At 43.1% G+C, this 14,450-nt stretch overlaps 1 protein-coding gene across 1 annotated transcript in view; it reads right to left on the reverse strand.

The window, feature by feature from the left end:
* Window positions 1-888: 888 nt before the first annotated feature.
* The window catches only part of LOC116364212 (semaphorin-5B-like), a 47,106-nt gene continuing 33,544 nt past the window's right edge, over window positions 889-14,450 (reverse strand). The window contains exons 2-5 of the mRNA XM_031817457.1: window positions 7,256-7,476; window positions 2,472-2,571; window positions 2,238-2,290; window positions 889-899 (exon numbers count right to left, since the gene is read on the reverse strand). Coding sequence (XP_031673317.1) covers window positions 889-899; window positions 2,238-2,290; window positions 2,472-2,571; window positions 7,256-7,448 — 357 coding nt within the window. The 5' untranslated portion in view covers window positions 7,449-7,476. The remainder of the gene's footprint in view (window positions 900-2,237; window positions 2,291-2,471; window positions 2,572-7,255; window positions 7,477-14,450) is intronic.

The following is a 14,450-nucleotide window of genomic DNA, read 5'->3' on the forward strand; positions in this document are numbered from 1 at the left end:
ACACTCCTTAAGTACCTAGATGTATACTGACTACACTCCTTAAGTACCTAGATGTATACTGACTACACTCCTTACGTACCTGGATGTGTACTGACTACACTCCTTAAGTACCTGGATGTGTACTGACTACACTCCTTAAGTACCTGGATGTGTACTGACTACACTCCTTAAGTACCTAGATGTATACTGACTACACTCCTTAAGTACCTGGATGTATACTGACTAAACTCCTTAAGTACCTAGATGTATACTGACTACACTCCTTACGTACCTAGATGTATACTGACTAAACTCCTTAAGTACCTGGATGTATACTGACACCAAAGTTCAGTACTTTTTTTAAGGCATGTTTAACATTTTAATAGTGGTACAGATGTAGGATCTTAATTTGAACCAGAAGGAAGAAAATCCTGCAGCAAGAGGAAATGTTAATTATTATGTGGATTATAATTAATGGTCATCTTTGTAGCATATTAGCGTTTTTCATCATGAATGTTGTTCTGGAGGCAGCGCTGTGGAGTGGTCACTCGCTAGCACAGCCACAAATTCATAAAATCGGATTTTAAACCTAACACTTTCAAAGTGGAAATTACAAACTTCCGAAGCCTTTTTAAACCTGAAATATACTACAAGTTCAAATTTCCTGCATAGCAGGAAAGTTCTCCTGAAAAAGGGTGATCAAATTAAGATCCTACATCTGTATATTGAAATTGTAAAACGACCTTGTAAGAAATTATTTAGGTTATATGCAGTCATCCTTGAACTTCCAAATTAAATCATTGTACCTTGTATCCATGGATACAAATGGATCATAATTCGTAGAGAAAAAAACACTACAATCATAACATTAAAGGAGAGAGGTTCTTTGTAATATTCACAGTATGTCCTTTAGTTGTATACTGATGAAACACAGTTCATACATACATATCAAGGAGCCATTGTAAGAGATGGAATATATTTATAATATCCCGAAGACAGACAGCCAGACGGCCAGATGGACAGGAAGACATTAGTGCAGCACTGTGACATTTCCAAAACAGCTTATTCAGATTGATTTTAGGGAGATGTTTGATGGGTATTATCCCAAGAAAGCAGTGACGTGGCCCTCAGGACAAATCTGACAGAAAGTTCATGACTGACATCAAATTGATCAGCCGTTTAGCAATGACAGGGTAGGGATCAGGGGAGGGAGAGGAGACAAGGGATAGAGAGAGCGAGACAGAGAGAAAGGGGGCGCGATAGACAGAGAGAGACAGAGAGAGAGAGACAGAGAGAGAGCAAGACAGAGAGAAAGAGAGCGCGATAGAGAGACAGAGAGAGAGACAGAGAGAGAGAGCAAGACAGAGAGAAAGAGAGCGTGATAGACAGAGAGAGACAGAGAGAGACAGAGAGAGAGAGCAAGACAGAGAGAAAGAGAGCGTGATAGACAGAGAGAGACAGAGAGAGACAGAGAGAGAGAGCAAGACAGAGAGAAAGAGAGCGTGATAGACAGAGAGAGACAGAGAGAGACAGAGAGAGAGAGCAAGACAGAGAGAAAGAGAGCGTGATAGACAGAGAGAGACAGAGAGAGAGAGCAAGACAGAGAGAAAGAGAGCGCAATAGACAGAGAGAGACAGAGAGAGAGACAGAGAGAGAGAGCAAGACAGAGAGAAAGAGAGCGTGATAGACAGAGAGAGACAGAGAGAGAGAGCAAGACAGAGAGAAAGAGAGTGCGATAGACAGAGACAGAGACAGAGAGATAAACAGCCAGAGAGATTTATGTTTATTTACTTTCCCTTTTGTACTTTAACTATTTGCACATAATCTGAATTTGACATTTCTTTAGTATTTCTGTGAATGTAAAGTAAAGTTTACTGTAAATTTTTTTATTGTTTATTTCACTTTTGCTTATTATCTATTTCACTTGCTTTGTCAATGTAAACATGTGTTTCCATGCCAATAAAGCCCCTTGAATTGAAATTGACAGAGAGCGAGTGGGCAGAGTAAAGGTAGCTGGGTAGATCCCGTTCCTGTGTGATGTAACCCCTGGTAAACCCTCAGTGTGTTGACATTCCTAACCCCCCCCCCTTACCCTTACCCCACTAAGCTAAGGAACGGAGCCTACTGGCCAACAGTTACTCTGATGTGTCTGGTCTCTTCTACAATTTCAACAAACTATATGGTTGCCTAGCTACCATTTGGAAGAGTGAAAACACCCCTAAGTAATGTGGTGTGTAATAACAGAGAGAGCTGTGAACTGCTTACCTGTAAGAGAGAAGCATTACTGAGACTCAGTCTGAAGAGGTGATTTCTGAAGATAGAGGAGAGAGAGTTCTAACCAACATGATGGCATATTCTACATCAGTGAAGAAACAAGCAAAAGTCTGTTGTGTTGGATGTGTGTGTACATGTAAAATAGGGGGTCTGTGTGTGTGTGTGTGTGTGTGTGTGTGTGTGTGTGTGTGTGTGTGTGTGTGTGTGGTGTATCTCACCTAGCTCCCACAATCAGCTGGTTTCTGGTCAGGTCAAGGGTCAGCTGGGAAAAGTCCTTCACTCCGGGACGAGAGAATCCTGACATCCAGGGACTCAATGCTGAAAGGAGGAAGAGGAGGGAAGGAAGAAGAGAAGGATGAGGAGGTGAAACGAGTGTGAACATCCAGTCAGTTGGGAAGTTGACACTAAACGGTCGCTGGCTCAGGCCCTGCTCTGACTGTGTGAAATGTCTCTCCCCTGACGCTTTACCTGGAACATAAGGATGAGCCTTTCAGCCTGTGTCATCAAATGATTTTTCACGAGATATCAGTTCAAACCAGCTCCTGTAGATCCATTATGACAGTAGCAGGCTAACACAGTAGTTGCATGTTGACACATCTGTATCATATCAAGATCAGTGCGACTGTGAGAGCGGGTGGCTCAAAACCAAAAGCTGCCAAACCAGCAGATAATCTCTCCTTGAGCCCTGTGCTGAAACGCATGCTGACCCTTACCAGAGGCTGAGCTAACGCTAGCCTGCTTCATTAGATGGAGAATGAGAGACAGAGGGAGAATTAGGGGGAGGGAGAGAGAGAAAGAGAGAGAGAGAGAGACAGAGGAAGACAGAGAGAGAGAGAGAGACAGAGAGAGAGACAGAGGAAGACAGAGAGAGAGAGGGAGAGAGACAGAGGAAGACAGAGAGAGAGAGGGAGAGAGACAGAGACAGAGAGAGAGAGAGACAGAGAGAGAGAGAGACAGAGAGAGAGAGAGAGAGAGACAGAGAGAGAGACAGAGAGAGAGACAGAGAGAGACAGAGAGAGACAGAGACAGAGAGAGAGACAGAGAGAGACAGAGAGACAGAGGAAGACAGAGAGAGACAGAGGAAGACAGAGAGAGAGAGAGACAGAGGAAGACAGAGAGAGAGAGAGACAGAGGAAGACACAGAGAGAGAGAGACAGAGGAAGACAGAGAGGGAGAGAGGGAGAGGAAGACAGAGAGAGAGAGACAGAGGAAGAGAGAGAGAGAGAGAGAGAGAGAGAGAGAGAGAGAGAGAGACAGAGGATGACAGAGAGAGAGGGAGAGAGAGGGAGGAAGACAGAGAGAGAGAGAGAGAGAGAGAGAGAGAGAGAGAGAGAGAGAGAGAGAGAGAAAGAGAGAGGAAGACAGAGAGAGAGAGAGACAGAGGAAGACAGAGAGAGAGAGAGACAGAGGAAGACAGAGAGAGAGAGAGAGAGACAGAGGAAGACAAAGAGAGAGAGAGAGAGAGAGAGAGAGAGAGACAGAGGAAGACAAAGAGAGAGAGAGACAGAGGAAGACAGAGAGAGAGAGACAGAGGAAGACAGAGAGAGAGAGAGAGACAGAGGAAGACAGAGAGAGAGAGAGAGACAGAGGAAGACAGAGAGAGAGAGACAGAGGAAGACAGAGAGAGAGAGACAGAGGAAGACAGAGAGAGAGAGAGCGAGAGACAGAGGAAGACAGAGAGAGAGAGGGTGTTAGAGAGAGAGAAAGAGATGGGGGAGACAAAGAGGTCCTTGGGGGGAGGGAGGGATGTACCCAAAGCAATAAAGGCAGGGTTTGTTTTGGTGTCCTGATGTTAATGTAACTCGACACCCAGTCAAAACAGCCAAGGCTCGGGACTCCAATAGTAAGACTGTTTGATGGGCAAATATAAACAGTTTAGCTTGGATTGGTCCAACTGGGGACTTTAAATTGAGGAGATAGAGACACAACTTCAAAACAAATGGGAAAAGTCAGAGAAGGCGAGCAAAGACGTTCTCATATAGACGTGATATCAGCCTAAACTAGATTCTTGCAACAAAGTTCAGTGTACTGTATCTCAGCAACAGTTTAATATATAGATCATTTCTACAGACGACAGGTGATGTTAAGTGTATTTCCACATCACAATACTGTAATATAAAAAGCCTCAGCCATTGAGATAGTATTGTAACATGTGAAAGTCCACCCCACTCTGCTAACACAGACAGACTGTTAATCAGAACCACTAGTACCCCAAACCTCACACTGTTAAAACAGACCTTTGGTTCTTTGTCCATAAAAGAATCTTAATGCTCCCCCTGGGTAGGAATAATCTCCTTCAAAAATGAGAAATGTTATCCTGCATAAAGGTTAGTCCCTCTGAAACCTTTCAATGACGACGATATTAAAAATGAAAAATGTCACACAACTTCTGACAGCATTCGTATCACACCATAAACATCCCCTTCTGGATAGAGTCGCTACTGTACGCTGCTATGAGCTCTTTACAAGATGTCTAACCTAGTTCTCACTAACACAATGTTGTGTAGTTGTGCCTGTTTCACACCAGGTCAGAACATGTAGTGGCTACAGTTGTGTTCTCTAGTAGATGGATCAATGAATAAATATATTGAATACTGCTTTCATTTCTTATAGGGAAATGTGCAGCAACATACAGGCATGCTTGACACAATGTCACTGGATCTGAACGGCTTCAAATCAAATGTTATTGGTCACATACACATGGTTAGCAGATGTTATTGGTCACTTACACATGGTTAGCAGATGTTATTGGTCACATACACATGGTTAGCAGATGTTATTGGTCACATGCACATGGTTAGCATATGTTATTGGTCACTTACACATGGTTAGCAGATGTTATTGGTCACATACACATGGTTAGCAGATGTTATTGGTCACATGCACATGGTTAGCAGATGTTATTGGTCACTTACACATGGTTAGCAGATGTTATTGGTCACATACACATGGTTAGCAGATGTTATTGGTCACATAGACATGGTTAGCAGATGTTATTGGTCACATACACATGGTTAGCAGATGTTATTGGTCACATCCACATGGTTAGCAGATGTTATTGGTCACATAGACATGGTTAGCAGATGTTATTGGTCACATACACATGGTTAGCAGATGTTATTGGTCACATACACATATTTAGCAGATGTTATTGGTCACATACACATATTTAGCAGATGTTATTGGTCACATACACATGGTTAGCAGATGTTATTGGTCACATACACATGGTTAGAAGATGTTATTGGGAGTGTAGCTAAAAGCTTGTAAAAGGACTAGAAGCGAGGCAGCCCTCTCTGTCGACGCCATCTTTAAAAGGCTTCAGTCCATAGCCATGTTTGTATACAGCGGGAGATGGGCAACTGCTTCTTTTGTAGGCCTGCGATCAATTCCACCCCCAAAATATGTCAGTCACTGACAGCAACAATTCTTATTTACAATGACGGCCTACCCCGGCCAAACCCTCCCCTACCCCGGCCAAACCCGGAGGACGCTGGGCCAATTTTCCACCACCCTATGGGACTCTCAATCACAGCCGGTTGTGATACAGCCTGGAATCAAACCAGGGTGTCTGTAGTGACACCTAAAGCACTGAGATGCAGTGCCTTAGACCGCTGCGCTACTCAGGAACCCTGTGTGGGTACGCAGACCCGCGAGCCACTCAGGAGCCCTGTGTGGGTAGGCAGTCCCGCGAGCCATTCGGGAGCCCTGTGTGGGTAGGCAGTCCCGCGAGCCATTCGGGAGCCCTGTGTGGGTAGGCAGACCCGCGAGCCACTCGGGAGCCCTGTGTGGGTAGGCAGACCCGCGAGCCACTCGGGATCCTTGTGTGGGTAGGCAGACCCGCGAACCATTCGGGAGCCCTGTGTGGGTAGGCAGACCCGCGAGCCACTCGGGAGCCCTGTGTGGGTAGGCAGACCCGCGAGCTACTCGGGAGCCCTGTGTGGGTAGGCAGACCCGCGAGCCACTCGGGAGCCCTGTGTGGGTAGGCAGACCCGCGAGCCACTCGGGAGCCTTGTGTGGGTAGGCAGACCCGCGAGCCACTCGGGAGCCTTGTGTGGGTAGGCAGACCCGCGAGCCACTCGGGAGCCCTGTGTGGGTAGGCAGACCCGCGAACCACTCGGGAGCCCTGTGTGGGTAGGCAGACCCGCGAGCCACTCGGGAGCCTTGTGTGGGTACACATACCGTGAGCCACAGTGGCCCCTCATGATGAGTTCAGATTTCTTGTGGCCCCACCCACATCAGTGTTGCCCATCCGGTCTCCAGTAAGACAACAATAGCAGACAGCAGTGTTCCCTGAGCTACATAGTGATGCCAGTCTCAGCCACATTGAACCAGCATGTGACAAGTGTGACAAGTGTCTGATGATTGACAGTTGACTGACAGAACAGTTTACCATTCCCCCCTCTCTTCCTCCCCCACCTCCTCTCCTCAGACCCCTTTCAGAAACTACACCCCTGGGGGGGGAGCATCCTGGCAAAGGACAGACACTTTCTAACAGACATCCAAATGGAGTGGAAAGTAGTCTCTCTCTCTCTCTCTAGATAATGGAACCCTGAAAAGAGCTGACAGTGGAGGGAAGGAGTGAGGGAGGGGTTTTGGGGATGAGAGAGAGAAAGAATAGACAGCTCTCTTAAAAGGGAAAAGGCTCCAGAAATGAGAGGAGTCCAATTATCTACAATCACAAAATGTTGCTGTCCTTTCGGTTTCTCTTGGGCCAGACCCATATAGCTGGCGTTCCGGGCAGAGGAGTGATTGAGAAGGATGAGGCTGCAGAATCCTCAGAGGAGATAGCAGTGAATAGCAAACCATTGTGAAACGTCTCATTGGAATGATGATGCTAGTGAGGAGTAGATTTACAAAATGGTATTGGACATCTGTAACATACTTCCGCTATGCTTGACTGAGCTGCCTGGAGCACCGTAACCAATTGCATACTCTTAAAAATGCAAACCCTGCCTATCCGGCACAACAGGCAAATGCTCAAAGTATCTAATGTGCTCACCTTTGTATGGGACGATGGGATGAACTTTCCTGGTACACTCCGGTAGGGGTGGGAACGGGCTCTCAAAGTTGACCAATGGCTGCTGGCATAGACAGAGTGGCAGGCAGAGGAGCAGCAGTAGACCAACGGGAGGAAGGGACACAACCTCCCACAGAGACGTCGCCATGGTTACGGGGCCAACCACGCCCACCATACCTCTAACTGGTCCTCACAGGACACACCTGAGGGAGGAAGGACAGAGCTGTCAGTCAAACATACACGTGGCCAATGACGATTGATTATAACATACAGACAGCCAATCACCACTTAGACAGTAAAGTGCAGCGAAAGACAACTAGAACGACATTGTCTTCTGTATAAAATGTATTTGAGCTTTTAGATATTTTTACTCCTTGAAGGATATAGGAACTAAAGGTAGAAAGAGCAGCGTGTCAGCTGAACACCACAGACCATAGATAATAATGTTTTACCTCTATGCCAGAATAGATCCATTTAACAAATATGATCATTTCATTTAAACCTTTAGTGACCCCAAGCCTTCCTGACCCCTGGGACTTGTACTTTTGACTGTTTCATGGGCTGGCCAATTGAAACCTGTCTAGTGTCCTGACTTTGTTCAGAGCTGGAGTGAGTGGCCACCAACGCTGACCCAAATGACATTAGCGGGGTCAAAGGTTATAGCAACGCAACAGTAATTGAGCTACTCCCCCTATCCCAAACCCCAACATGCAACCTTATCCTGTCATTACTGATAATCACACACATTCATTCACACGGTGTGTGGTATGAAGGTAGATATGCAGGGATTGAGGGAACAGTGTGTGGTATGAAGATAGATATGCAGGGGTTGAGGGAACAGTGTGTGGTATGAAGGTAGATATGCAGGGGTTGAGGGAACAGTGTGTGGTATGAAGGTAGATATGCAGGGGTTGAGGGAACAGTGTGTGGTATGAAGGTAGATATGCAGGGATTGAGGGAACAGTGTGTGGTATGAAGATAGATATGCAGGGATTGAGGGAACAGTGTGTGGTATGAAGATAGATATGCAGGGGTTGAGGGAACAGTGTGTGGTATGAAGGTAGATATGCAGGGATTGAGGGAACAGTGTGTGGTATGAAGGTAGATATGCAGGGGTTGAGGGAACAGTGTGTGGTATGAAGGTAGATATGCAGGGGTTGAGGGAACAGTGTGTGGTATGAAGGTAGATATGCAGGGGTTGAGGGAACAGTGTGTGGTATGAAGGTAGATATGCAGGGGTTGAGGGAACAGTGTGTGGTATGAAGGTAGATATGCAGGGGTTGAGGGAACAGTGTGTGGTATGAAGGTAGATATGCAGGGCTTCAGAGAACAGTGTGTGGTCCACCTTAATCCCCTTTAGCCGATAGAATAAGAGAACAATGGCCTATTTTCATAGAGTAGAATAGTTTAGTATAGAATAGTTTACATTAAAATAGTTTAGTATAGAACAGTTTACAATAAAATAGTTTAGTATAGAATAGTTTACATTAAAATAGTTTAGTATAGAATAGTTTACAATAAAACAGTTTAGTATAGAATAGTTTACAATAAAATAGTTTGGTATAGAATAGTTTACAATAAAATAGTTTGGTATAGAATAGTTTACAATAGAATAGTTTAGTATAGAATAGTTTACAATAAAATAGTTTAGTATAGAATAGTTTACAATAAAATAGTTTAGTATAGAATAGCTTAGTATAGAATAGTTTAGAATAGAATAGTTCAGTAAATAATATTTTATTATAGAATAGTATAGTGTAGAATAGATTAGTATAGAATAGTTTAGTATAGTATAGAATAGTTTAGTGTAGAAAAGTTTAGTATAGAATCGTTTAGTTTAGTATAGAAAAGTTTAGTATAGAATAGTTTAGAATAGAATAGTTCAGTAAATAATATTTTATTATAGAATAGTATAGTGTAGAATAGATTAGTATAGAATAGTTTAGTATAGTATAGAAAAGTTTAGTATAGAATAGAATACCGGAGCATCTAGAACCAAAAGGCTCCTCAACAGCTTCTAGCCCCAAGCCATTAGACTGCTGAACAATTCATAAAATCGCCACCGGACTATTTACATTGAAACCCTACACTGCTGCTACTTGCTGTTTGTTTGTTACCCATGCATAGTCTATACTTGTATTCGGCGCATGTGACAAATCAAGTTTGATTTGATTTGAATAGTACAGAATAGTTTAGTATAGAAAAGTTTAGTATAGAATAGTGTAAAATAGAATAGTGTAGAATAGAATGGTGTAAAATAGAAAGTATAGAATAGTATAGTCTAGAATAGTGTAAAATAGAATGTATAGAATAGTATAGAATAGAATAGTGTAGAATAGAATAGTATAGAATAGTGTAAAATAGTCTAGAATAGAATAGAATAGTGTAGAATAGTGTAGAATAGAATAGTATAGAATAGTGTAAAATAGTCTAGAATAGAATAGTATAGAATAGTCTAGAATAGAATAGTGTAGAATAGAATAATCCAGAATAGAATAGTGTATATTAGTCCATCAGAGACTGACATTCTTCTTCTGTTCTGCTCCCAACACCCCCAAGACAGACAGACTCAAACATTTACACTAAATCTGTTACTGTAAACTTCTGGTGTAGTTATTCAACCGTGTGTCTCTCATGCATGTTGTGGGCACAGATGTGGATCCCTCCTTCCTCTTTAAAGATGTAGAGCAAGTGAAGGGAGAAGGAAGCATCAAGCGTAAGTTGCTGCAGTCCTAAACATCTGGCCCTAGCTAGCTGCTCACTGCAGCCTCGGAGACCACTGGAGTTGGCAACTTGGCACAAGTCCAGTCTAAAACCATCTGGGTGCTTAATGCCCCACTATCACCATGGGCATCAGCAGACGCTGGCACACACACTGTACTGTACATCACTGAGGAAAACACACACACACAATCGTGCTTGCACATGGACACACACACACACACACACACACACACGCACACGCACACGCACACGCACACACAGCTGGCAGGCAGGCATGCTCCTTCTCACATTCCCTCTCTCCCCAATGTCCTTGTTGTAGTGCTGAAGGACTGGAGAGTTTTTAACAAAGTAAAGTTGATCATTAATGTTGGCAGTGAACCATAAGAGGCGTTCAGCCACAACTGTAATGACTTGATGTTTGGGCGCCAAGCAGCTGCCAGGTGTGTGTGTGTGTACATGATCAGAGTCAGGTATCTTGGATGAGAGAAGGGAGGGTCTCCTTCTGTTGATTATGGCAGTAGGTACAGTAGGTTGTCATGGTAACAACATGTATTGCTGATGGAGATGATGAGTGATGTGGATGATTATGAAAAGATGCATTTTTTTATAGAGTGTCTTAATTAGGAGTTTGTGATGTAGCCTATACCTGCTGTACACTGAGGGTACAAAACATTAGGAACACCTTCCTAATATTGAGTTGCACCCCCTTTTGCCCTCAGAACAGCCTCAATTCGTCAGGGCATGGACTCTGCAAGGTGTTGAAAGTGTTCCACAGGGAAGCCGGTTCGTGTTGACACCAACGGTCTCCTCTCCTTGTTCGGGCGGCGTTCGGCTGTCGACGTCACCGGCTTTCTAGCCATCGCCGCTCCATTTCTCATACATCCATTTGTTTTGTCTTGTTCCATGACACACCTGGTTTTCATTCCATAATTACTGCATGTATTTAGGCCTCTGTTCCCCACCATGTCTTTGTGTGTAATTGTTATGTGGATTTTGTCAGGCGCTATACTTTTACTATGTTCCGTGTTTTTGGCACGTTATTGTTCTTATGTGCTGTCATTTTTGGACCGGATTTAAAGTGCGCCTGTTTCTTACACTCTGTGGAACCCAGACACAGTCCAAACCCTCCTACCACCCAGCCAGCAATAAATCAATCATGCAACACAACTTTGATTATAGGCTTTACTCCAAGCCCTCTGTTTTCTCTAATTGGCCTTTGGATCTAAGTCCTGACCAGGCAAGTTACTCATTAATAAACTGCTGCCCTACACACTGTGTGCATCCCAAATGGCACCCTATTCCCTATAGAGTGCACTACCTTGGACCAGAGCCCATGGCACACAGTTCTGAAGAACCATGAATCAAACTGGACAATAGAGGCTAGTAGTCCGTGTCACAGTCTCACAGCTGGACAAAGCCAATGACTCTCCACCAGTTATGAATAGATGTTAGATCTCAGCAGTGGTGGAAAAACTACTCAATTGTCATACTTGAGTAGAAGTAAAGATACCTTGATAGAAAATGACTCAAATAAAAGTGAAAGTCACCCAGTAAAATACAACTTGAGTAAAAGTCTATAAGTATTTGGTTTTAAAATATATTTAAGTATCAAAAGTAAATTAAATTGCTCAAATGTACTTAAGTATCAAAAGTAAATTAAATTGCTCAAATATACTTAAGTATCAAAAGTAAAAGTCACCCAGTAAAATACAACTAGAGTAAAAGTCTATAAGTATTTGGTTTTAAAATATATTTAAGTATCAAAAGTAAAGTATATTTTTTATTGAGACGGATAGCCAAGGGCACACTACAAAACTCATTTACAAAGATGCATCTGTGTTTAGTGAGTCCACTAGGTCAGAAGCATTAGGGATGACCAGGGATGTCCCCCTGAAGTGTGTGAATTGGACCCTTTTCCTGTCTAAATGTAAATAAGTACATTATTTTCTTTAGGAATGTAGTGAAGTAAAAGTTGCCAGAAATATGAATAGTAAAGTGGAGTACGAATACCCCCAAAAACTACTTAAGTAATACTTAAAAATATTTTTACTTAACTACTTTACACCACTGGATCTCAGTATGGAGAAGTGTTTAGGCTTCTAGCCAATGGCTCTCCACCAGTTAGAGAAAGAGAATATCAGTAGTTCAGAGCTCATGATTGACTCCAGACAGGGGAGAGTAGGGGCTGGTCCAGACAGACAGGGGAGAGTAGGGGCTGGTCCAGACAGACAGGGGAGAGTAGGGGCTGGTCCAGACAGACAGTGGAGAGTAGGGGCTGGAATGCCCTGTAGCCTGTTTTTTTTTTAGGCAGACATGGCCCTGATAGGAGGGTGTCTGTAGCTGTAACCCTAACACCCACACACCTTCCCCACACACACACACACTCCCTCCACGTCTTCTAATGAGCGTTACCCGTTCTCCTCTGGCCTGCCACAGACTCTCTCATTCTCCCTCCACTCTCTCCAGACCCCCTAAAGTCAGGTCTGTATTGACCATGTCTAATCCACCTCAATGGCCCAGACCCACAAAATCCCTCTAAAGCCTACTCCCAAACCAGGGGTGGCATCTCTAGAGCCCTCTATGATCCAGCTCCATTCAGATATGAGCCTGAACCAAAGAGAGGAAGAGAGAGGGAAAGAGACGGGGAGGGAGGGAGGAGAAAACATCTCAAAGAAGAAGACAGAGAACAATGTGTTGTAAAAGCACATAAAGGTCCTTTATACGGATGCCAAGTCCTTTTATGGACGTATCAAATGTGATCATCTGTGAAAGATGAGACAGTCTAACTACTGGGTAGAGCGAGAGATGATGTGTCAAGCATGGTGAAAAACCCCTGGGAAGATGGAAGGAGTGGATAAATGCTGCGTTGGTGGCCTGTCTGGGACAGCCGTGGGACTACAGTACTGTTTATACTGGAACAATGAGAGGATGTGCTGCTAACAGGGGCTTAATGACCAACAAACAGCATGTTTAAAGTCAACGCTTAATGAAGGCTTCGTAAACCCTTTATAAGGCCTTCGTAGATGCTTCACAAAGGTTTTATAAGTCACACTATATAACAGGTGTTAAGGATATATCTGGATATGTGGCATAACCCTTTTCCCCATCCTTTACATAACATTTATTGATGAATGATCTGTGAAGCATTTGTGAAGGACCTGGAGTGAAGTTTGAAGAAAAGTATAAATCTGATAAACCAGTCAATGTGTGTGAAATGACACCACAATATACACCATTATGCTGCTCTCATTACACACCATTATGCTGCTCTCATTATACACCATTATGCTGCTAGCTTTATCCACCATTATGCTGCTACCTTTATACACCATTATGCTGCTCTCATTATACACCATTATGCTACTCTCATTATACACCATTATGCTGCTAGCTTTATACACCATTATGCTGCTCTCATTATACACCATTATGCTGCTACCTTTATACACCATTATGCTGCTACCTTTATACACCATTATGCTGCTCTCATTATACACCATTATGCTGCTACCTTTATACACCATTATGCTGCTCTCATTATACACCATTATGCTGCTGCCTTTATACACCATTATGCTGCTCTCATTATACACCATTATGCTGCTACCTTTATACACCATTATGCTGCTCTCATTATACACCATTATGCTGCTCTCATTATACACCATTATGCTGCTAGCCTTATACACCATTATGCTGCTCTCATTATACACCATTATGCTGCTACCTTTATACACCATTATGCTGCTACCTTTATACACCATTATGCTGCTAGCTTTATACACCATTATGCTACTCTCATTATACACCATTATGCTGCTACCTTTATACACCATTATGCTGCTCTCATTATACACCATTATGCTGCTACCTTTATACACCATTATGCTGCTCTCATTATACACCATTATGCTGCTACCTTTATACACCATTATGCTGCTCTCATTATACACCATTATGCTGCTCTCATTATACACCATTATGCTGCTAGCTTTATACACCATTATGCTGCTCTCATTATACACCATTATGCTGCTACCTTTATACACCATTATCCTGCTCTCATTATACACCATTATGCTGCTACCTTTATACACCATTATGCTTCTACCTTTATACACCATTATGCTGCTACCTTTATACACCATTATGATAATATATTTTGGTCAGGGCTCCCTTGAAAAATTGATTCCTATCGCAATGATAATAAATAAATACAATGCACTTCTCATAATGAAGACTCTTTATGAGACCAAAACACTACGTTTTCCTGAATGTTTCCTGAATAAAAATGAAATAACTAATTGTATTCACTTAGAAAAGAGGACCAAAAAAAGCATACACTTAGATACTTGCATGAACAAAACAAGTACACACTTAGATACTTGCATGGACAAAACAAGTAAACAACTTCTGTTCTCCAGTCCCAGTCCAGGCTCCAGTGGCCTGTGTT

Source organism: Oncorhynchus kisutch, unplaced genomic scaffold (assembly GCF_002021735.2).
Source record: "Oncorhynchus kisutch isolate 150728-3 unplaced genomic scaffold, Okis_V2 scaffold1034, whole genome shotgun sequence".
Classification (NCBI taxonomy): Eukaryota; Metazoa; Chordata; class Actinopteri; order Salmoniformes; family Salmonidae; genus Oncorhynchus; species Oncorhynchus kisutch.